Source organism: Theileria orientalis, chromosome 4, assembly GCF_000740895.1.
Source record: "Theileria orientalis strain Shintoku DNA, chromosome 4, complete genome".
Taxonomy (NCBI): domain Eukaryota; phylum Apicomplexa; class Aconoidasida; order Piroplasmida; family Theileriidae; genus Theileria; species Theileria orientalis.
The window spans coordinates 1,198,295-1,221,360 of NC_025263.1; the positions used below are offsets into that span (position 1 = coordinate 1,198,295).

The 23,066-nt window shown below is 43.7% G+C and overlaps 8 protein-coding genes across 8 annotated transcripts; 5 read left to right on the forward strand and 3 right to left on the reverse strand.

Annotated features, from left to right (window-relative positions):
* Window positions 1-150: 150 nt before the first annotated feature.
* TOT_040000541 (snoRNP protein) lies at window positions 151-853 on the reverse strand (the record flags this gene model as incomplete). Its single annotated transcript, XM_009694177.1, has 4 exons — window positions 151-417; window positions 488-639; window positions 674-712; window positions 778-853. The coding sequence occupies 4 exons, from the start codon at window positions 851-853 to the stop codon at window positions 151-153; spliced, it is 534 nt and encodes a 177-aa protein (XP_009692472.1).
* Window positions 854-1,074: 221 nt separating this feature from the next.
* TOT_040000542 (ribosomal RNA methyltransferase) lies at window positions 1,075-2,095 on the forward strand (the record flags this gene model as incomplete). The annotated part of the gene is made up of 6 exons (XM_009694178.1): window positions 1,075-1,170; window positions 1,206-1,397; window positions 1,430-1,522; window positions 1,552-1,650; window positions 1,705-1,831; window positions 1,977-2,095. 6 exons carry the CDS (start codon window positions 1,075-1,077, stop codon window positions 2,093-2,095), a joined length of 726 nt encoding a protein of 241 aa, XP_009692473.1.
* A 9-nt stretch (window positions 2,096-2,104) lies between these two features.
* TOT_040000543 (methylase) lies at window positions 2,105-3,557 on the reverse strand (the record flags this gene model as incomplete). The annotated part of the gene is given in 2 exon segments (XM_009694179.1): window positions 2,105-2,212; window positions 2,223-3,557. 2 exon segments carry the CDS (start codon window positions 3,555-3,557, stop codon window positions 2,105-2,107), a joined length of 1,443 nt encoding a protein of 480 aa, XP_009692474.1.
* A 305-nt stretch (window positions 3,558-3,862) lies between these two features.
* On the forward strand, window positions 3,863-13,129 carry TOT_040000544 (conserved hypothetical protein; the record flags this gene model as incomplete). Its single annotated transcript, XM_009694180.1, has 6 exons — window positions 3,863-7,661; window positions 8,505-8,521; window positions 8,546-8,916; window positions 9,037-10,552; window positions 10,691-11,679; window positions 12,025-13,129. The coding sequence occupies 6 exons, from the start codon at window positions 3,863-3,865 to the stop codon at window positions 13,127-13,129; spliced, it is 7,797 nt and encodes a 2,598-aa protein (XP_009692475.1).
* Window positions 13,130-13,248: 119 nt separating this feature from the next.
* On the forward strand, window positions 13,249-15,749 carry TOT_040000545 (conserved hypothetical protein; the record flags this gene model as incomplete). The annotated part of the gene is made up of 5 exons (XM_009694181.1): window positions 13,249-14,547; window positions 14,589-14,628; window positions 14,773-15,186; window positions 15,245-15,595; window positions 15,658-15,749. 5 exons carry the CDS (start codon window positions 13,249-13,251, stop codon window positions 15,747-15,749), a joined length of 2,196 nt encoding a protein of 731 aa, XP_009692476.1.
* Window positions 15,750-16,060: 311 nt separating this feature from the next.
* TOT_040000546 (predicted protein) lies at window positions 16,061-17,777 on the reverse strand (the record flags this gene model as incomplete). The annotated part of the gene is made up of 3 exons (XM_009694182.1): window positions 16,061-16,717; window positions 16,916-17,586; window positions 17,630-17,777. The coding sequence occupies 3 exons, from the start codon at window positions 17,775-17,777 to the stop codon at window positions 16,061-16,063; spliced, it is 1,476 nt and encodes a 491-aa protein (XP_009692477.1).
* Window positions 17,778-18,725: 948 nt separating this feature from the next.
* TOT_040000547 (snRNP protein) lies at window positions 18,726-19,163 on the forward strand (the record flags this gene model as incomplete). Its single annotated transcript, XM_009694183.1, has 3 exons — window positions 18,726-18,821; window positions 18,867-18,947; window positions 18,981-19,163. The coding sequence occupies 3 exons, from the start codon at window positions 18,726-18,728 to the stop codon at window positions 19,161-19,163; spliced, it is 360 nt and encodes a 119-aa protein (XP_009692478.1).
* Window positions 19,164-19,614: 451 nt separating this feature from the next.
* TOT_040000548 (conserved hypothetical protein) lies at window positions 19,615-23,028 on the forward strand (the record flags this gene model as incomplete). Its single annotated transcript, XM_009694184.1, has 3 exons — window positions 19,615-20,645; window positions 20,700-21,791; window positions 22,059-23,028. The coding sequence occupies 3 exons, from the start codon at window positions 19,615-19,617 to the stop codon at window positions 23,026-23,028; spliced, it is 3,093 nt and encodes a 1,030-aa protein (XP_009692479.1).
* Window positions 23,029-23,066: the final 38 nt, after the last annotated feature.

Consider the following 23,066-nt stretch of genomic DNA (forward strand, 5'->3'; position numbering starts at 1 on the left):
CTTGCGATGTTATACGTTTAATATATTTAATAACGACGTGTACACGGTTGGGTACAAATATATCCTACACATATAAACTTATTATTTTATTTTCAACAAATAGCATTATAATATGTGCTGAAACAGCTTAAAAACAGATTACAACAAATATTATCTTCTCATGGTCCCTCGTGAAACTCTTGACGTTCCTCTCGACAACCTAAAGGTCCCTCGGGAGCTATGAGAGCCTGTAGGACGACTGGTTTTAAAGGCCTTATCCTTTTTGACTGATTTCTTAGAAGCAGAAGAAAGTGTTTTCTCATCAGGTTTATTAGTAAATCGCGACATTGGAAGCGACTGTCTCGTATCAATATACAATTTCGAATTCGGTTCAAAAGAAGTGGCTTTAAAGCCTTCCAGCAATTTAACAGAGCAATACTGAATGTTAGTTGTGAATAAGTGGTCAAGTTTACAAATTAGCTTCATATAGCAATTTATTAACACTTACGTAGTTGTTCACTTGACCAAAGATTTCATCTATTTTTCCAACTTCTTGCTTATTACTTAAAAATATTCTCCCATTGGAATATGGCACTTTATCTGTGAGTGTACATTTCAATACTAATTCATTCTCGCAAACGTGTGAAACTGTTCCAACCTCTAAAGTGATAAGTGAAAGGGCTTATTTGCTTACCAATAACTTCGGCAGGGGGTTCATTTGATTGAAAAGAGCCTATATATTGTGTTAGACAAGTAGCTACAGTAAACTAATACTAGGTATTCAAAAATAAAGCATACTTGATCCGCCGTCACGTTTTTTAAATTTACCTCCTCGGAAGCTCCCTCTGCTCACAAACCCTCCTCTGGAACTCATTATATAATACAAGTTACTAAACAAATTTACAACAGCAAATTTCTAGCTGTTATACCAAAATAAAGTATATGTGCCCATGAAGATTCCAGAGGAATGGGGACATTATATATACACTAAAAACCAATTTATTCTCAAAAGGACGCATACACATTTGTATTAATGTGTTATTATACCCTTGGATATGCCATATGGTGTTGTAATATTATATAAAATACTATTAGATGAGGGGAGTAAGAGTGGCCAATATTGTATCCAATCACTCCTCGGAGTGGGTTAGAAGGCAAATAACCGACCGTTATTTGGTTCAAAAACAAATTGTTAGTTACAGGGGTTTTGATAAAAATTGATTTAGGACAATTATCGCAGCAGATCGGCCTATAAACTAATGGAACTGGACGATAAGTACTTCATTTTTCGCAAAAATCAAACCGTCGTTGAACTGGGCTGTTTTCCAGGCGGCTGGGCGCAGGTTACACTGGATAGAACCCTAGCTTCTGCATCTTCATCCAGGGTTATTGGAATCGACAAGGTTCAAATCGACCCAGTATGTGCAGGAGCGAACACACAAGATTTCAGATACCGAATTACACGTTCATAAAGGGCGAGATAAACGACGAGGAAACTCAAAACAAGCTAATACAGACGCTTGACGGGGTCAGGGCCGACGTGGTGAGTAGTTAACTTTAAATTCAGTTCAGGTTCTGAGTGACCTTGCCCCCAACTGTACCGGAGTTAAAAAGGATGACCATCTGAACTCGGCAGAACTCTGTTTACAGGCTGCTTCACTGATGGAAAGGGTAACTACCACATACATACGCACTAACACCGACTAACAATAATGGATGACCTAGGTGATAGCAGTTGGTGGCACCTTTGTGGTAAAGATATTTATGGGTGGCCAATTGGACAGATACAAAACATATTTGAGAAGCATGTTCACGGCGGTCAGCTCTGCAAAGCCAAAGTACGTTTACGGATGTCAATCAGACCAATAAATCAGCCAAAACTTAAATCAACCAGTTTAAACAATTAGTGTCAGATAATAAATCCGTTAACACTTAAATCAATCAACCAATTATTTACCTGCCGTATTAATCTCTATATTAATAATTTATCTTCAGAGCTTGCAGATCCGAGTCCAAGGAAATGTACCTGGTTTGTAAGAACTTTAAAGGCGCCAGAAGTATTAGATCAGACGTGCAGACTGAGGGTAGCTACTACCCTAAAGAGGGATTTTTGTAGTCAGTGCTATTATATGTGTAAATACAACTTGAATTCAAGGAATACACTGTTATGGCATCGTTTTAGAACATTCATAAGCTTAACGTCACTTCTGGTTAAAGTGGATGTTCCCCCGGACTTGTTTCACGTAGGCCATCACGTAGACGTCGATGTTCCAATCGTAGGGGTGTGCGGAGCGTTCGGGGTGTAGACTGCGTGTCGCCGGCAAGTTGCTGAAGTAGAACCACTTGTGGTCGTCAGCCACGAAGACCTTCGTGCCTGAGTAAAGGTCCTTGTCGGACTGGCCATCCGATGGGTGCTCGCTCCTCCTATTGGAGTGGTTAGACCCACTCAACGTCACCTTCTCGGTAGATCCGCCTGCGATAAAGGGGTTTTCGTTGAGCAGGGACGGCAGCGACTGAAGAAAGACCTCCTTTAGGTTGTCGTACTTGCACTCGCCGCTGTTGTACACCCGCAGGTACCTTCTCAGGTCAGTGTGTGAGCCCGTGGAACTCGATTTCAACCTTAAATCCGAGTACAGGTGTACGTGTTTGGAGTCGCAGTTGTTCAGAAAGTGCAGCAGGGATGCGCAAATTTGATTAGATATTACCGGCTTGTAGTCCTTGGACGTGCCCAGAGTCACGTGCGTTGAGTGCTCAGTCTCAACGAGGACGCTGTTCCTCAGAAACTCAAGCAGGCCTGTGACGCTGCTAAACTCACTGCTCGGCGACCCCGTCGATTTAGCCTGGTCGAAGTCCTTGGCAGGTATCGCAAAGAGTGGCTTCTTCAGCTCCACAACTGCGAAGAACACAACCCCCGGCACTAGGACCAGGTACCTGAAGGCTGCGTGCTCGTCGTTTTCCTCCGACACTGCCACCTTTTCAAATGGCAGGGGCATTTTGTAGAGGTGCCGGTACATCAAGCACACCGAGAACTCGTAAAGCGTGAGCGTGCTCAGCATCAGCCTGAAGTTCGAGTCCTTGTCCTTCAAGTACTCAGCCACCTTCTGCACATCCTGGCTAACCATCTCCTCAGTTTTCTTGTCAACGCCCAGGTAGTACAGGGTCACATGAAAATGGTCCAGGAGAACTATATCTTCGGCGTCGCCAAGCACCAGCACTGTGTCGTCGTCTTCGTGGTATTCATGTGGGCTAGAGTCGAGTTTACTGGCCGGCAATTTAGATTTATCTGACTTAGAGGAAGAGGGTTTGCTAAATCTCTGCCTATGTAATGGCGACTTCTCCAAAAACGGGAGGAATAGGGGGAGGTACACTTTGTTCAAATCATTGAACAACTTAAGGTACTCGAGAGTTTCATCGACAGTGTGTCTCACATTTATTCCAACGTAAAGAGGAGAAACCACCGTAGAAGATTCAAAGGAATCCCGAAAATCATGTAACACTACGCTGTCGCACATTTCCGACTTTTGGAGATAATTAGATATGGCTTCGGAAAAGTTTGAACCGGTTCCCTTGACACCCATATAGTTAAAAAGGTTTACGTGTCAAATAAAAGTTAAAAAACGTAAATTTATCAATATTGTGTATGGTTGTTGTTATCACTATAAGAATCTCACTTCATTTTTATATATGATAAAATATACACACCCATCTTGTTAATGTTAAAAATAGTATGTACTATACATGTTTTTTATAATTATAAATCTCGTTGTAGTCAATCACGAACGTCTGATTGTTTAATGTGTAATTTTAGTCTTGTCTGTACATATTCACGAAATTATACGTCCGAAGGAAGTAATAACCTGATATAGTAGTAAAAAGGAATATTATGTTAAATACTACTAATGGTATAAACGATGACGCGTCTAATTCAAATTCAGCCACCACCGACGTAGGCGACACTGCCGGAAACGACAAACACGTGTCTTTAAAAGACATAGAAGTTAATTTAAACGACCTAAAGGTCCTAGAATCTGAATTTAAAAGGGCCGTGCTCGAATACAACGCTCACAACTACCTAAACTCACAGGAAATTTTTCTAGATGTTTTGAAAAAGAGCGTTCAACTCAAGGAATCCGACACGGAAAATAAAACTCTCAAGTATCTGGCAAAAATAGCAATACTAAGAAGAGATTATGAAAGCTGCCTATCATATTTGTCAAAGTTGGAGGTAAGCCCCCGAACATTAAGTTTGTTGGTAAAGTGTTTATTGTTGCAACATGAGAAAACTCATGACAAAAAGCTACTACACATCTGTAAGCGAATTTTATATATGATAATATTACAAAACGAAAATGAAAATACAGATTCAGAAATACAAAATAAAGATGTAAAAGAAAGAATTAACTTCATATTTAAGATTAACTTGCTGTTGTTATGGGTATACCTTGAATTAGAGGATTATGTATCATATTATAATTTATTGGATAAAATAGCAGTATTTATGGTAAAAAATTCAGTAAAGATAAAAAATAAACATCTTCTACTATTTAATAAAATAAGTGGACGGAACGGCATCGCCGCTCAAATAGAAGATAGTTTTGTTAACCCGGAATCACAAAATCAACTGGACTCAGTAGTAAGAGAAATAGAAAACAGAATCCTCGAAGAAGTATCCGAACATAAATTGGAGCTTATATCGGAGATTTGTAAAAGCGGATACATGGGAGATTTGGAGCTGAAAATAGAAGGAGGAGTAAAGGAAATATTAAACGAATTGAATAAATTATATACCAAGCTGGAACAAAAAGAAATAGATCCGCACGTAAAAAACATAAGAGTAGAGTTGGTATCAAAGGAATCCGAGGAGGATGGAGTTAAAACAGAAGATAGTTCTAGTGTTAGCACAGGAAAACAACAGCATACGAGGCAGGGACAGAGAGATGTGAAAAGAAGAATCATAGCGCAGGAGGGGATGTCGACGAAGTCGGTGTACCTGAAAAACTACTGGAACTCAGTGTGCAGCTTCTTCTACCTGAAGGACTTCAACAACACGCTGAGCGTCGGAGCCCCGTCGTCGCAGAGGAAGGACGACGAGGCGGACGAGGACATCATATACCCGAGCGACATCGCAAGGTTCCTGAAATACTCGGAGAGCTACCACAACCTGGACCTGATGAGAAAAATGGACTTCAAGGGGAAGCAGAGGCTGAGCGAAAGCAGCATCCTGGCGTCTCTGCGCACATTCTTCAGGAGTCTCGAGGGGACGAGGGTCAGCGCGCTGGAGTTCTCGCTGAGTCTCCTGGACTTCATGCTGAAAAATCACCATATCAGCACCCATAAGCAGTACCAGCTGTTGCTGTCGAACGCGTACCACTACATACACAAGACTTTGGTAACGAACGCAGCAAGTATGGATTCCGAAAGGGAGGGAAACAACAAGACGCTGGCGACGAATGCAGTATATCAGTCAAGCATCCTCTTCAAAGAAAGAGCATCACACAGGGAGAATAACGAAGTCGAGGAGCCGGAGAAAGCAGCAAAAACGGACTGGACAGCGGACCACAGTCTCACAAACATCACAACTAACAACGAAGCTGCAAATAACACATTCACGGTCGACCAAAATAATGAAACCACGCACACAAACACTGCCAGTAACAATAACACCACCAGTACTAATAGCAGTGACAGTACTAATAACACTACCAGTACGAATAACAGTAATTGTATCAACACTACGGGTAACGATAACACCACTGCCAGTACGAATAGCAGTAACAGTAACAGTAACAGTAAAAGTAACAGTAACAGTGACAACAGTACAAGTAGCCAAATGTCACAAAGCAATCACACAAATAACACGAAAGGTACAAATAGCAATATCGATATCAATGGAGTTGCAGTAAGCAGTCAAGATAATGATGCCAGGAGCAATAATGATGCATCAAATCCCGCAAATGACAGTAAGGGAGGTATTAATGGTGCGGAAATTGCCGAGAAAGGAACCAATACGGGAATGGTGAAAAAAGAGTGTGAAGAAATAAAGGGGATCCTGGAGAAAAATAACAACCGTAAAATAGAAGAAGAAAGACTGAGTCAGATAGAAAAGTTTAAAAGGATCAACAAGGAGTACGGAATAAGGATACTGTTCCTGCTGTATAAAAGACAGAATGAGTTTAGAAACAGAAAAGGACAGGAGCCAAGTCCAAAGAATCAAGAGTCGAAGGAGGAAGCAGCAATTAACGAAGTGATAGACAGAGCGTACTTCCTGTGCCTGTTTAACCTGTATAAGCTGAGCACAGGAGACTACTTCAAAAAGATACACATACTCTACTTCCACGTGAAAAATCTGTTCTTCAACAAGCTGGAAGCAAGCGACTCGATATATAAGATGATGCAGCAGTACAAGTACATTATACAGTACAACGAAAAACAGCTGTGGAAAAACAGGATGGACACAGTGAGGTGGAGGAACATGTCCTGGAGCAGAAGCGTCAGAAAGGGAAGGAACAAGAGGCTGGACAAGTACATGGAAGCTTTGCTTAACAGCATAGGAAACGTAGCGCTCAACGATAATAACCTGGAACAGCAGCTGGACAAGTACGCGAAAAAGTTCTTCGCAGTGCTGGCGAAGCACATGGACCTGGGAGCACTGAAGCACGTATACGCGCTTAACACGCAGAGCTACAGCGAGGAGGAAGTGGAGGAGATGTGCGCGACGCACGAGAGGTACGCGTCCAGAAGGTTCACGGACATGTTCTACAAGGAGCTGCAGAGCTTCCTGGTCGATATCACGTGCTACGTGTGCACGCACGAGGGCTGCCCGGTCTGGATTAACAAGCTGCTGCTGCTCTACGGAGACATGCTCTCAGTGCTCTCGCTTAACCTGCACAAAAACACGTCAAACCTGCAGGTGAGCGAGACCGCGAGCCTCCTGGCGAACGGAGTCTTCGACCAGAAGTTCCTGACGGTCCTGGCCTCGACGATGCTGATCATCGTCAACAAGCTCTACTACTGCAGATACGAGTACGTGGTGAGCATGGGAGGAGGAAGCGCCAAGGAGAGCGGAGTTGAGTCTGGCAATGCTGTTGTTGGTACTAGTAATGGTTCTGCTGTCGGCACTGCTGTTAACGAGGGTGCCGGTGTAGCTACCAGTGGTGCTGCTGTTAACGAGGGCTTAGGTGTAGGTAACGTTGCTGATGGTGTAGCCAGATCTGGAAGGGCTGTTGTTGGCACTGTTGATGCTACCACTGGTACTGCTAAAGTTGCTGGTAAAGCTAATGGTACTGCTAGCAACGCAACTGTCTATAGTTCTGGCGATGGTACCCCGGGCGTGCTAGCGGGAGAAAAAGCTGACGCGTTCGATAGAAAGGGAAACAGCGTGTACACGAACTGTTTGAAGGAAATGGAGTTGACGAAAGGATACAGTCTGGTGCTTAACAGGGCAATCTCGAGAATATACACGAACATCGCGTTCGTGATATACTACCTGATACACTACCTGATCTCGGACCACAGTAACCAGGATGCGAAGACTGCGTACTACCTGTACGTGAGCTTCTCGCAAACGGTAGTGATCATGCTCTCGTCGTTCATCAACATGTCGATGTACACGGACGAGAAGGAAGGAGAGACTGGAGACAGCGACAGCGACAGCGTGTGGAGCAGCAGTAGCTTTAGTAGCAGTTTCAGCAGCTTTAGCGGATTCAGCGGATTTTGCAATGAAGCCAACAGCATTGGCAGCAGTAGCAACAGTGCCTACGGCACTTGGGTTGGATGTGGACAAGGTGTTAGAAGTGAAGGAGGAAGCAGCCCAGGTTGGAAAGGCTCGAATAGCAGTGTCGGAACCATTGGAGGCAGCGCAAGAAGCAGAAGTTCAAGCGCCAGCAGTTCAGCCAGCGCCGCAAGTGCATCTAGCTCAGCTAGTTTGGCAAGTCCATCTAGTTCTGCCAGTGCTGCGAGTGCATCTAGTTCTGCCAGTGCTGCGAATTCTAGAAGCCGTGTGAGTTCGCACAGTGTAGGTAAAACGGGAAGCGTTGGTGGCAGTGACGTACTTAGTCGCAGTGTTGGCAACGATGCTGTTAGTCGTGGCAGTTTTATTGGGAACGATGTGGTTAGTCGGAGCGTTAGCAATGACTCTGCCATTAGTGCCGGTAGCTCAGCTAGAAGGAGTGGAAGTGTGTCAAGTATGTCGGCCCATGATGAGTACAGAAGTGTAACTGGAGAAGATAATGGAGGATCGGGAGTAACTGAGGCGAGTAGGACTCAATGCGTATCAGGGCCTAATGGAGTTAAAGGGAGCACGACAGGTAGCCTAGGTGAAGAGACAGATGGTCTGGGTGAAGAAGCAGGCAGTGTCGAAGACTTGGCCGGACTAGCTGAAGTGAGAAAACTGACGGGACCGAGAGGACCGGTTGTTAAGAGAGTTAAGGTTGGTCTGTCGTCTCTTCTGCACGTGCTGAAGGAGTTAGAGGGGAAAGAGCTGGACAAAAATGAAGAAAAAATGGACGTGGATGGAAAGGAAGAAGGAGAAGAAGCAGAGGAAGTCTGTGATAATGCGACTGGAAAGTTTAATTACGGAGAGGAGGAAGGAGACGTGATCGAGACGATAAGCAAAAACGCAATGGAGTACTACTACACGTATAACAACATAGCGGACTCGCTGCTGCAAATGGAGTCGCTCTTTAGAGATAACGGAGTGGTGATAGACGAGGAGCTCATTCCGAAGAAGCTGACAGGGTACCTGCACGTGAGCACGAATGGAATGCAGTTCGGTGACACGAGCGGGTCAATAAACCTTAACATAGCGTCGACGATATTCAATAAGATGATACAGCTGTATAACCCGAACTTCAGAAAAAAAATCATGGAGGACCTGAAGATAATACACTCAGAAGAACACCTGCTGAGCGAAGAAGGAGTGGCACTTTTGAAAAAGCTGTATGAAAGTTTTAAAGGAAGAGAAGAGGAGGACTACGAGAAGGTGTCGAAGCAGGAGAGCGCGAATGTGAAGAAAAAGGAGAGCGGGAAGGAAGAGTCGGAGGGGAGCTACGCACACAGGAGAAGGCTGGAGTTCACGCCGGCAGTGGCGGCGCTGATGAAGGAGTCGCTGAACAAGTGCGTCAACAGCATAATAGGAAAGGACTTTAAGTCGCCGATCATGTCGATGGTGTACATACACTTCAAGAGCCACGCGAACCTGGAGAGTAACCTGTACGTGCTGAAGGAGCTGCTGGACGACCTGGTGATGCCGACCTTCAGAGGACACAGGTTCTTTAAAATATGGACAAACCCACTGATAGTCCACAGCTGTGGACCGAAGAAGGTACTGGCGGAAGTAATAAAGAGCAAGTACCCGAATAAGATAGTAGAGGAGGAGAAGAAGAAGCAGGAAGGAGGCCAGGCACAGAGAATAGTAGATAAGCTGGAGACCATCGAGAGCATATACAACAACTACACGAGCTACAGCCAGCACATCAAAAGCAAAGCAGTAGGAAAGGAGGCAGCGGAATCCGCTGAAGCTGAAGAATCAGTAAGCAGCGAGGCGAGCGTGCCAACGTCGGAAGACGGACTGGGTGCGGAGAAAGGAGAAGGAGGCAAAGGGCCGTCGGAGTACGAAAATAACAGGCCAATCATCAGGGGCAACGTGCCGCTGGTGGGAAGCCAGGGGAGGAAGAGGACGGCCTCGGAAAGAAGCGCCGTGTCGGAAGATGAAGAACTGGAGGAAGAGAGTAAGCAGGTGGGCTCAAGCAGAAAGAGGAGACTGGATAGGGCAGAAGACTCGGATAGGGAAGACCAGGGGGGCAAGGAGCCCAGAGCAGAAGGATCAGATGGGCAAGGAAGAGCAGGTATACCAGATAAAGTGGAAGTGGGCAGTCTAGCAAACATTGTTGAAAGAATAAGAACCGACATTGACAAAACTAGGACTGACACTGATAAAACTAGAACAGACAGCGATAGGCCCAGAACAGACACTGACAAAACTAGGACTGAGAGCGATAAAACTAGAACAGACACTGACAAAACTAGGACTGAGAGCGATAAAACAGGGAGAAAGACCTCAGCAGTTGACAGGAGTGGCACCAGAGTCAACAAGGAAGAGTTCAAGTTCCTGGAAAGAGGAGACCTGCTGGAGTACGTGAAGTACACGAGCGAGCTGGAGCACTACATGAAGACGAGAGACATGTTCACGTACAAGGACCTGGTGGCGAAGTACGACGGAAGCCCGCAGTACGAGTTCATGGCGACGCACAAGGAGCTGTACCTGAAGCTGCTGAAAAACTACAGCACAATCGACCACTCGAACACGTTCGACATCGAAAGCTACAACATAAAAATACTGCTGGAGCAGCTGGAAGTGATCAACTGCGCAAGCATAATCTTCCCGAGGAGCCTGGACGTGCCCTTCCTGGCAATCATTAAAAACTTTGAGCTGCTGCTCTCGCTGCCGGACATAAAAAAGTTCGACGAAAAACACTCATTCGCAGACAACGATAACACGATAGTGGTAAACGCAGGCAAGGGAGCAGCAATAGGGCTGAGCACAATCATGGCGACGATGACGCAGACGTTGAACGTGGAAACGATGAGCAACGTTAGCAGTAGAAGCAATGTGAGCAGTAGAAGCAACGTGAGCAGTAGCAGCGCGAGCGGCGTGACGAACACAGGCGACTACGAGGGGGCGCAGCCGGCAGGGGCAGGGAACGAGATACAGCTGCTGGACGTGGTGAAGAGACTGATGCTGCTGCTGTACATCACGATACACAAGTACAACCAGTTCATGCACAGAACGCACGTGACAATGAAGAACATGGACACGAGTCTGATCTTCTTCAACGAACACGAAAGAGTGGAGTACAGAAGAAGAGAGGCGGAGGTGGCGAACACGTTCAGCTACAAAGTTAACACGCGGGTGAAGCTGATGCACTTCATCAGAGTGGCGCTGATCCTGATCATCCTGAAGCGAGGACTGCTGATACCCTCAGCGCTGCTATTCAGCGACTACTACGTGCTTATCCACTACCTCAGCGGCTCGTACAAGGCGAACCCGATGCTCTCGCTGACGAACAGGATCGAAGAGTTCGTGGTCTTCTACCCGTCAAACGAGGACATCAGGAACCCGAGCACGCACCTGTACCTGATATACCTGCAGATCAAGATCCTCGACAGAATCGTCAAGAACGTGCCGGTGCCGCAGCACCTCTTCGAGAAGATATACGCCAAGATCATGATCAACTACAAGCACTACGTGGAGGTCCTGATCAACAACAAGCTCGCGCTCTCAGAAGCCGCCGGCGAGGGTGGGAAGGCGGGGAAGGAGCTGACGATCGGATGCGCGAAGATTAAGTCGAAGGTGGCGACCAAGCGCGTCAAGAACACGATGAACTACCTGAACCAGATGTTCGTGAGCAGGTACGACGCGAACGCGATGGACGACGAGCTCATCATCGTGTACTACAAGATGCACTGCGCGCGCCTGCGGCTCTACTACCTGAACCCGAGCCTGCACCACATCTCCGCGCCCTTCTCCTTCGGCCCGGAGCACAACGGGCTCTTCAGCACGGGCGAGATCACGAACCTGATGAACAACAACATGGTCGAGGAGTGGTCGAACGCAGTGGAGAAGGTGTGTCTGAGCAACAAGATAGACCGCCACAAGGTCCTCCAGGACATCATCGGCTTCATGAACAAGATAAAGGACAGGTAGGCATTTTAGGGTCGGGATGTAGTTAGTTGTTAAGGAGTGGTGTTAGTTAGTTAGGTGTTAAGGAGTGGTTTGGTAGATAGGCAATCACATTCGGCAGTATATATACACCAAATATGCGGCTTAATACCTAGATTAAAATATACTATAACAAAGTAACAATTTACGATAACAAAGTAACAATATACGATAACAAAGTAACAATATTCTATAACAAGTAAACTATATACCATAGCAAAGTAAACTATATACCATAGCAAAGTAAACTATATACCATAGCAAAGTAAACTATATACCATAACAAATAAACAATATGCTATAACAAATTAACAAATAATAATTAGCGCCGATAAGGACATTGGATGCCTAGTCTGCTACAAGCTGGCCTACTACTACTTCCAGTCAGGGGACGTGGAGAAGAGCATAAGGTACCTGGAGGAAATGAACGACAAGATCATCATACCGAACGACTTCATAAGGTTCGCAGTTAACTTTGAAATAACATTCGTTAAGTCGTGCAAGAAGATTATCACAAACACGTGCAGAATACTGATAGGCCTGACGTGCGACGTAGTGTACAACGCGAAGCTGGTGCAGGACAGGCACGTGATGAGCTTCACGAATAAGTTTAACCAGAGCATGCTGGACAGCGAACCCGGAAAGAAGAAGGCGAAGACGAAAAACAAGGCATTCAAAAAGGCGCCAGGAGAGTGGATATACACGGGCCTGGAAAGAGTGCCGAAGCTGGACAACATGTTCAGACTGGTGAAACTGCACATAGCGATGCTGCAGAAGCTTAACAGGAAGTTCAAGGAGCTGTCGGAAAAGGACAAGACGTCGCTGCTGTGCGCAACGCTGAGCCACGTGCAGAACGTGATACTGAACACGCTGACCTACTGCTTCATGCTGCTGGTCTACGGATGCCCGCACGTCCTCTCGCTGACGGTGATGAACCAGGTGCTGGACCTGGAGGACATGGTGGCAATAGCGCAGTCGACGGAAGTGACGAAGCCGAAGCAGAGCAAGAAGATGTACATGGCGGAGACGCTGAACAAGCTGATCACGACGAGGGCGGACGAGAGGAACCCGTACGCATACCTCGAGAGAGCGAAGGTGCTGCACCACGCGAGCATAACGAGCGAGTACGACGCGATGTCGACGACGCTGGACCTGCGGCTCCTGCGGCAGCTGCACGCGCTCTGGAGCCTGAAGCTGTACAACAAGCCTGCGGCGGTCACGGCGAAGCTCTCGGAGCTCTTCGTGGACGCCTGCAACAGGCTCCTCTACGTCGTGCCGCTGGAGGAGACCATCCTGGAGAACGCGCAGACGATACAGCTTCCCTCGGGGGAGAGGGTGAAGGTCAGCGACGAGTGGGCGGCGAACCAGAGGATCACCACAGCCCAGAAGGCATCTGCGGCATTCAACGAAGCACTGAGCAAACGGAACTAGATTTTGTGTAAACTAATATTTTGTGAATATACGTGCCTAGTTACAGAGGTCGGAGGTGGAAACGGGCAGAGAGCCGAATGCATAGGGTGTGTAGAGGAATCCCGAGAGTAGGCGCCGACATGGCCAGGATTCTGCCCAGAAGAAGGTTCTACAGCAGTTTAGAAGTAGTGGAGAGCGGAATTGGAGGCATAGAAAAGAATGGCGTCCTAAGAAAAGGAGCTGAGCAGCTGCAGAATCCTGACAGGCGTACGAGGCGCCTGGAGTCAGAGTTCCGTCAGGAATCTCTGGATTTCAGCTCTAAATTGTACTTGTGTGAAAGAGTTTCAGAAGTATGTGAGCTTTTTTCGGAAAACGCAACTAAACTTAGTGCAAATCAGCTGTTGCTGACGCTTTCAAGAATCATCCAGATCAATTCGATATCTGTGCGCTCCAAAAGTATAGATTATGACGAGGATATTGAGCCTCCGGAGGACTTTAAGGTTGACGCCATCGATAAAGGCCACGACTACTTCCCGGCGAACGAGTTCTGCCCGGTCCCACTAAATAGGCTTAAGTGTGTAAATGTTAAAAGGTTAGACACTAGAGTGGTTGAAATTTTTATGAAGCTGATGAGTAAAATGGCCGAGATGGACAGAGAAAAGATACTTTACCTGAATAGAATGTGTAGATACATTAGCGGATACCACAGAAAGTTGGTTTTAAGCTCCTCAGAGGACCTGCTGGGAGCGTATGTGAGTCAAATGGACGCTAAAGACATGGTTAGAACTGCCATAGCCGTCGCAAGTGAGTCGGAGAATGTGGAATTTGTAAAAATATACATAGCGGAGTTGTTTAAGAATATAGACTCTCTAAACAAAGAGCAAAAGATGATAATATTCGAAACCATGTCAAAGGCCAAGAAGTGTTCAACAGTATTTTTAGTGAGATTTGCCGAATACATAAACGACTGTGCCAGCGCCGAAAGGGGATGTGGTATTGATGAGGTGGATTCATCAGACGTGGCAAGTTCCCGAGTTGACAGTGACCAGAAGTTTGGTGAAGGTGAGTACATTCAGTTCCTGTCGGTGTACAGCAAAAACCAAAAGAGCATGCCAAGGCACCTGTTCAAACACCTGCTGGCACGGTGCCTGGTCGTCGATTTTAATAAACTCAGTTTGAGCAACGTGCTGGACCTCGTGTGGATATCAAACAAGTGTGGCAGTGTCGACTTGGTCCTGCCGAAGGTGACGGGACTGCTTACCAAGAAAATCGCGGAGATCGGCCCAGAAAGTTTAACTATGCTCATTTGGTCGTACAGCAGTGGTAAAATGGAGAACCGGGGCTTCCACGAGGTGCTGGAGCAGGCGGCCATAGATGTATCGCAAGAGTTGACTCCAAAGAACATAGCGCTGTGTGCATACTCCTTGTCACTGAAAAGGGTACGTTTGTAGAAACTCCATGTTAATAAGTAAACTTTCAGGCTGACGGCTGTGAAAGTAGATTCCACAACCACATTCAAGGTATAATTTACACAACTAACACCCTGACCTTATATTAGTTACCCAGTTATGTGGTATTTTCATCTTTTGGTTGCCATTAGCCATCAATAACCGTCAAAAAAATGTGATATGAGATTGACTATATGGTGGTTTAACAGCTTTTAGGCGACATTGTTGCCAACATCAGTCACTTTAACGGGCTGGACCTGGCGATGCTTGCGTTCGCTTACTCGAGTGCGCTCTGCGGTTCGAATGTGCTACACCAGTGCATTCAGGAAGCAGCACTCAACTACGTGGAGGAGCTGCCGGCCGATTGCATCTCGAAACTGTTGGTTTCCTACGCGAGGATCCCTGGGAAGACGTCTCTCTTCAGCGCCTTCATGATGAGTTTTTTGCAAAGGATGCACCAATTCCCAGTCCACGAGTTCATACAGGTCATGTGGGCTTATTTGGTGATGAAATGTTACGAAAGAGCCTTCTGGACAACCTGTATTGAGGTGGTATCAAACAACTTTGAGCAAGTAATCAACGACCAGAGGTGCTACTTGCTCTACCCAGTTTTGAAGATAATAACGCAGAGTAAGTTCCATGTATGGTCAATTTGGTTAAGTTTCGATTTTATCGATAATTGTAATAGTTACCATAATCTCCAGTGCTAGTAGTATATTTGCAACTGTTACCAACTCATTTGCAGTAAATTTGGTCCCACTGACCAGTGATTTAACCAGGTTGATAAACCACACTAAAAAGTACTTTTGGGCAAGTCAACTTAAAAATAAAAACAGTGAGCTCGTATCGCAGGTAGTCAAACTGGTTGAAGGAGCCGAAAATGTCAAATGCGACCTTGATGTGGACAGCTTTCTTGTGGATGTGGCTTTCAGCTTAAATGGAACCAACTGTACTCTTCTCATATACAACGACACTAATACCTTTAATCGAGCACCAATCGGAGATTTGAGGTTAAAGGAGCTTTACCTCTCCAATAAAGGTAACGTTTGTAGGCTTGTAGATTTAGATAACTTGGTTTTAGCTGATGATAACTCCTATTAGGGTGTAAAATACTAAGAGTTCTCGAGGACTTCTGGGTCAACTTGGATACACCTTCGCAAGTTGCAATCATATCATCCCAGATCAAACAGTAACCACTTGTAATATATCATATCATTCGAGATCGTTCAGTAATGCATTCCAATTTTACAGTTTGCTTGAGCTGTTTCATATTTTAATTTACTCAACTAGTTTACTACTCATTTACTCTACTAGTTTACTACTCATTTACTCTACTAGTGTGCTACTGTATTCTATTACTGTGCTACTCTACTATTTTACTACTCTACTGTGCCAGTCTAAATGTGTTTATAAGTGGCATACAGCCTGTAAAGTTGGCACGTTAATACCCATCATACAGTGCTTATAACTAAAATGTGATATGGTTGATGTTAAAATATTACGTTTATAGTGAAAATGTGGTTTGAGTTGGGCACGAGCCGAAGCAGAAGAAGGGCCTGAACGGCTTCTTGACGCTGATCGACAGCAGGCCGTTTCCTATCTTGAGCAGCACGGGGTTGGTCGGCGACAGTTGCACCTTGAACCCCGAGTCCTTGTTGCTGTTGATCAGCGTGCCGAACTTCGAGCGTCTGTCCTGGATGATGAAGTGGTTGTTGTCGAAGTAGAGCACCGAGTGGACTCTGCTCACTGAAATGTCCGTGAGTCTGATGTCCGAGTCGTGCCCCCTGCCTATGATGGCTGAGTTGTTCGACAGGGAGACTATGAAGTAGCCCTTGTCGTTCATGTTTTCCGGCTCCAGGACCAGGTACGGCGGCTGCGGCTGCTCAATGTCCACGAAGTCGTGTTCCTTGTTGTCGATGCATATCTTGTTCGGGTACATTGTGCCGCACAGCTCGCACGTCAGCTTCTGCCAGAAGTAGCTTTTGTTCGGCATTCCCTCCGTGGAGCAGTTCAACCTGCCCTTGATCCAGGATCTTATGCAACTCAGGTGCACGTAGGTCAGCGAGCCCTTGCAGTTGCAAGGCGTGATCAGCGGCCCGCTGGTGTCGTCGTTGCACAAACATATTCGGCACGTGTTATCGAGGTTCTCAGTCATTTGAATCTGCATATCAATTAGGGTGAGTCTTCGGTGTAGTTGTGTGTAACTAAGCTAACATGGTAATAACTAATGCTATTGTAATATTTTGTACTTATGTTAATATGCAACCAAAAACAGGTAGATCGGTATGTAACTATGTGCAAATAAAAAGTGAAGTATAATGGTGTTCTCATCTATCATCTAAGTATCTTGTTAACTTACGAGGTTCTCGACAGTCACACTAGTTCTACTCGTTGATAGGTCACACACTGTGGCTCCGTCATCGTCCTTTTCAAGGTCGCCCTTGGTCTTATCTGTAGAGGAATCGTTGGGCATCGCGAACTTCGTCTTAGAAACAGGAGATCTGCCGGGCGTCACGGACACGCTCTCGCTGACTATTGACTCCGTATTCGCAGTCCCAGTGTTCGTCGGTGTGGAATTTAGAGATTCATTTACGGTTTCAGTGTCCACGTTGGTGGTTGCATTCGTGGCAACGGAGATGAGTTGCGGCCCACTGACTTCTGCAGGCTCATTGATGAGGTCGTGCAAGTATGACAACGGCAGGCTCGAATTGTATGCCAGGTGGCGTACCACCAGCTTTACGCGGCCCAGCCGTATCTCGTCACCTTCATTCAGTGCAATTGGGAGACCTGCTGAGGGCTTAAAGTGGCCGAACACCTTTTTGTGCGCCTTCTCGCTTATCAGTCTCAGCACTTCGTTGTTGTTTTCAAAAACTGACCGATCTGGTGAGGACACGAACGTCTTTCCGTCTTCCTGCGAAATTTTAACGAGTACTTGTGATCTCGGGTTAATTCGCAGGTACGATTTCGTCTTCTCCTGGCCTGGGAATATGCGGCAGTTTGCTCCGTCGGATACTAGGAACAAGTCGGGATCTGAACGTTTGTTAAAACCGTGGTGTAAATTAAGTGAACTTACTGTAAAATCCTTTGCGAATGTTCAAATAGTGCCGATTGAAAAATTTATGTTCAAAGTCCAAAAGACCCGCAGTATCATTGGCGTACGTGAGCCATCTTACTGATAAATCAGATGGGTATTTAACTAAACCAGACTTGTCAATCGACATCTCATATATGTTTAAAAATAATGATCATGTTAAAAAAACCGATTAAAAAAATCCTATACCCTAAATTTAAAAAATAAAATAAGATATTAAAAATTAAAATCAAAATGTGTTTGAGCGTTTAAAAAGCTCCAAATCTAAGGTGAAAAATGAAAATTCTACTTATAAATCACTAAATGGGCAACAGATCCAAAAATGAGGGCAGACTAAAGATAAATATGTATAAGTTTGGCAAGGAACAGAATGTATTTGGATATACGATATATGAAATGCCAGGACCTCTTGGCTGGCAAACAGCGCAATGAAGTATAAATAAGGACACACCCGATAATTATTTAAATATAAATATTTACCATCAAATCGTGGCGAATTTTTAAAATAATATAATTTAAATCATTTTAGTTTGATTCTTTGGAATGTAACTAAAATTTCACATCTTATATTATATATCGATTTTCAGTATTTTAGGTTTTGAAAATTTTATATTATTCTTTATATTTATCTATATTAATAAATACATTTAATTTTCATATTCTTATATCAATATATTTTATACATGGCCATATTTTCGCTTTAAACTTGTTTTCATTACAATTTGTTTTATATTACTTTATATTTACATCTATATAAACACATTGCATATTACTTTCATCACCAACTTTTATTTGACTAAAATTTTATTATTTATACACTTTTATTTGAGTTTTATTGATTTAACTTTGTCCCCCATCATACATTTATCGTATACGTAAATTAAAGCATATGTGATTATATATTCCTAGTATTTTTATTTAATTTGATAAGTCATAATTAACCGATTATATATAATTTAATAAATCATTTTATGAATCAGTGTTTTAATACCCATAACATAAGCAACAATATTGTTGAACTTGATCAACTATAATTTTTATTTTAGAGTTCAAATTATATTTTGTTATAATTTTAAAAATGTCAATTGGAGCCCCGGTAAAATTGCTATATGAAGGCATCGGCCATATAGTAACAATAGAATTACAGAATTCGAACTTATACAGAGGAACACTGGTAAGTTTGTACTTCGCGACATTGTTAACATTAAATGTTTTTCAGACAAATGTAGAAGACAATATGAACTGCCTGTTAGAAGGAGTTACAATGACCACCAAGGATGGAAGAACATTAGCTCTCGAGGTACGTCTCAAGTTAAGTAAAAATTACGTTTAGCAAGTTTATTTGAGAGGAGCACAGATTCTGTTTATGATCTTCCCGGATATGCTAAGGCACGCACCAATGTTTAAGGCGAACCCTAAGGATAGGACGAAAACATTGCCTCAGTCAACAGGTCCTATGCCAACAAGGCCTGGAATGCCTTCAAACGTTCCAATGGGAGTAATGGGAAAAATGTAGAATAGAATCCAATAGTATAACATGTTTTTGGTACACATACTACATCAACTAAACTAGTACTTCCAACACGAGTTTTGAAGACTCATTGTCATATTCTCAAATTAATTCATTAAAATAATTGTTGTTTATGTTATTTTATGTGTGTAATGAATTTTTTGGGCTAAACAATGGTAATTGGTTATGCTTATAACTGTGTGTTATTTAAATCATTTTATATTTGTTTGTACCATATTAATTGTTGTATTATATATTATATAATTAGTTTGATATATTTAAGATCAAGTTTCGAGTATAGAGTACAATGATATCACACAGTACTTGATATGAATCACTGTATGATTGATTTGATACAATAAGTGAAACAATGTTAATTTAATAATCGTTGAAATGATGTTAATTAATAAGTAATTTTAATATACAGAGGAATAATTATCGCAATAGTAGTAAAAATATGGATTCTTCCCATAATATTGGAAAAAACGAGGAATTAGATAGTGATTCAGAGAATTATAGCTCAAATAATTATTCACACAGTAGCGAATGTTATAATGGTATTGAAAATGTGGAATCTGATAGCAGGTGTGTGTCGGAATCCGAGGAAATATTTGAAATGTTCTCAAAGGGAGTAACTGAGAATGATTTCAATGAATTTTGCGAATTATTCTCAAAAAAGGTGTTTAAATCAAACTCAGAATCATGTTACACAGAAAATAAATCAGGAGATGAAATAGGAACTGATTTAAACTATAGTGATGAAAAGTTTTATGAATATAGTTACTCGGACCCCGAGTCGCAGGAGTTGCTCTGGGAAAGCTTGGAGTGGTTTGTTAACGTCCTAGAAGAATTAAATCAGTTTCAATCACTAGGATTCGGAGTGACGTTTCTGATGAGTAAATTGAAGGTGTTGGTTGAGAAAGTAAAGGAAAATGAATCACCGAAAGTATCGCAAAACTTAGAGTACTCGAAGAACATGGAGAATATAAGAAGGTGGATAGATTTCATAAATGTGTTCAGAGACGCAAATAACTCGATATACACAACGTACACGCTGCTGGAGATCATGGAGATGAAGCTGGCACACATCAAGTGTAAGCTGATAAGAATGCTGCAGCTGAAACAAAGCAATAAGTGGAAGCTGATGGGAGCAAGCATGGGAATGTCAAGTCCACGGTCGAGTTCACAGGACCACGTCGAGAACACGCCGATAAACACGCCCTCAAGCACGACGACGGTCAGTAGCGACAAGGGAGACGACGGTATATTGTGTGAAATATGGGACGAACAGCTGAAGAAGATGCAACTACTAGTGTTTAACAAGTTTAGACACTACCTAATAAATGTAATAGAGCAGCTTAGGCAGCTGTATCCGAGTTGTAACTACTACCAAATGATACAGTTTATAGTGTATAGTGATCTGAAAGTACAAGTTATAGGAGGAGATGACGCTGGTAACACCAATGGTGATAGTGACGTTAGTAATTTGTATAACGGCAACAACGATATTGATGGAAACCACAGGAATTTGGACATTAACAGCAATGATGGCAATGATGATATAAAAAATGATATCAATGAAGTATATAAAGACACAGAGGAGATTTTGAAGAATTTGGAAAAATATTATTCGTCGAGGAACATGAATGAAGAAAAGGTTGAAAGTTATGTGAAAAGAATAGTGGACTTGAATAGAAGACTGATACCGAAGTTTGTGAAGATAAATAGTAAGTTGCCAATATACTACGAAGGGTACCTGAACGCATTGGTGTGTAACAACATACAGGACGGAGTGTTCCAGTTGATATCATCTAATGAACAAGGTAACTACAAGGAAGGGCACAAGGAAAAGGAAAATTATAGTGAAGAAGGATTGGAATATAAAAGTTGGATGCAAAAAATAAGTGTAGTTAAGCTGCTGAGTAAGACGAATTTGGAAGTAGTAGATGTGGTGAGGTGCTCATTTAACGGAGAAAGAAAGTTGGTAGTATTTACGCAAGGGTCAATGAGGGATCTGTTTAGTACGAGCGGTAGCATGGGAGGAAGTAGCTACAAGGACTACAAAGAGACGTACAAGGAGTTGTACAGGGACAGCATAATCATAAAGAATGACAAGGAGCAGGGAGCGGAAGGAGACGATGAGATATCAAGTAGCATATACTTCTGCACCGATAACCTGAACGAAGTGGCAAACAGAGAAATCGAAAAGGTGATGATAAGCATGCTCCCGAACTTTAATTGGTACCCGAAGTTTATGAAGTACCAGCACAACTATCAGAGTAGGCAGACCGACCACAACTACAGGACGGAGTACGAATTTGAAAACATAGACGAGGAGGTGAGAGAAGGAGCAGGAACGGACTACATAGAGTACAAGAGTCTGGAGGAGAAGATATGGTCGAACAGGCTTAACATGTTCAACAGCGTAAACGAAAGAAACATAAGGAACATGCTGCTGGGAAGAAACAACAACTTGGCAAAAAGAGTCGAGTACGAGTCGACAAACCTGTTGGTTAATAATAAGGTGCCATTTAAGGTACTGCTGGACTACAATAACTACATACCAATCAAGTACACGTATAACGAGCCGGATAGTAGCAAAGAGGAGTGTGAAAAGGGGAATGGCAGAAGCAAGTTTGGCAGTAATACGGATGGTAAGAGTGTTAATGACGTCGCTAGTAGGAAGAATAGTCACGATGGTAAGCTTAGTTCGACAATGGGTGCTGCGAATAACACTAGTAGGAGTAAGCCCAGTGTAAATACTGCTGGAATTAGTAATAGCAACGAAGGTCACACTAGCAGCAGCCTTGATCATGGTAACAACAGTAGTAGAAGTGTTAATAGAGGTGCAGCCAGAAGTCGAAGGAGAAACATGGATAAAAACAAAAACAACAGGTTAAGTAGTAGTGGAACCAGTGGAACCAGTGGTGACAGTGATAATAAAAAAAATAATGCAGACGACGACAATGATTGGATAATAAGGTTATTCAACAGTAATACAAATAAAATATTTAAAAGTAGATGCATAGATATAGAGGTGGAAAGTGACCTGTTCCCAGGATTTTACCTGTTCAACAACTATAAATTAAACTGCTTTATACTGCCGATACACGAAAAAAGGTTCCAAACACAGGAGACGTTTCAAAATTTTAGTAAAATGGTACAGAATAAAATAGACTTGATATACCCACCGTATCTACAGCAGGTGAATAAAATAATGAGTGATTCTAGCAACGGTAATAGTTGCAACAGTGGTAACAGTAGCAAAGATGAATTGGGTGGTAAATTCACAGGCAATTACGGAGATTTTTTCACAACCTATCACACTAATTTGATAGTAGGAAGCAAGGATAAGATGATAATCAACCTGGTGTTTCACCTGGTCTGCTGCGACACGAGCATGGACGACGACGTGAACCCAATCGAGTACGCAGAGGACACGGAGGTGATACTGAATCACGTAAAGAAGATGGAACCGGTGTTTAACGGGCTGAGCAGAATACTGGCAACATGTAGCAGGAGGAACATACAGACGATACACCTGCCAGCGTCGCTGAAGTGCTGCTACAAAGTTAACCAGTACAACAGCAGCGCAATCCAGGGGGACTTTCAAGCACACGCAACCAGTAGAGGCAGCCACCTGAACACCCAGTTGAGTCTCGGGACTGGCGCGGGCAGCAAGGAGGGAGTTCTCGAGTGCAACCACGACTACGTGAGGTGCCTGGCGGTGGTGTCGCACCTGGCCTCGCTACTGAACAAGAACAAGTGCGCGGTAAACAACATCAACCTGATCTTCCCGCAGCACCTGAAGCGGACGCTACTGCCGAAGACGGCAGCAAACATATTCACGACCAGAGTGAACATGTTCTGAAAACGAGTACGACATAATGTGTTACTGTAAATACACGG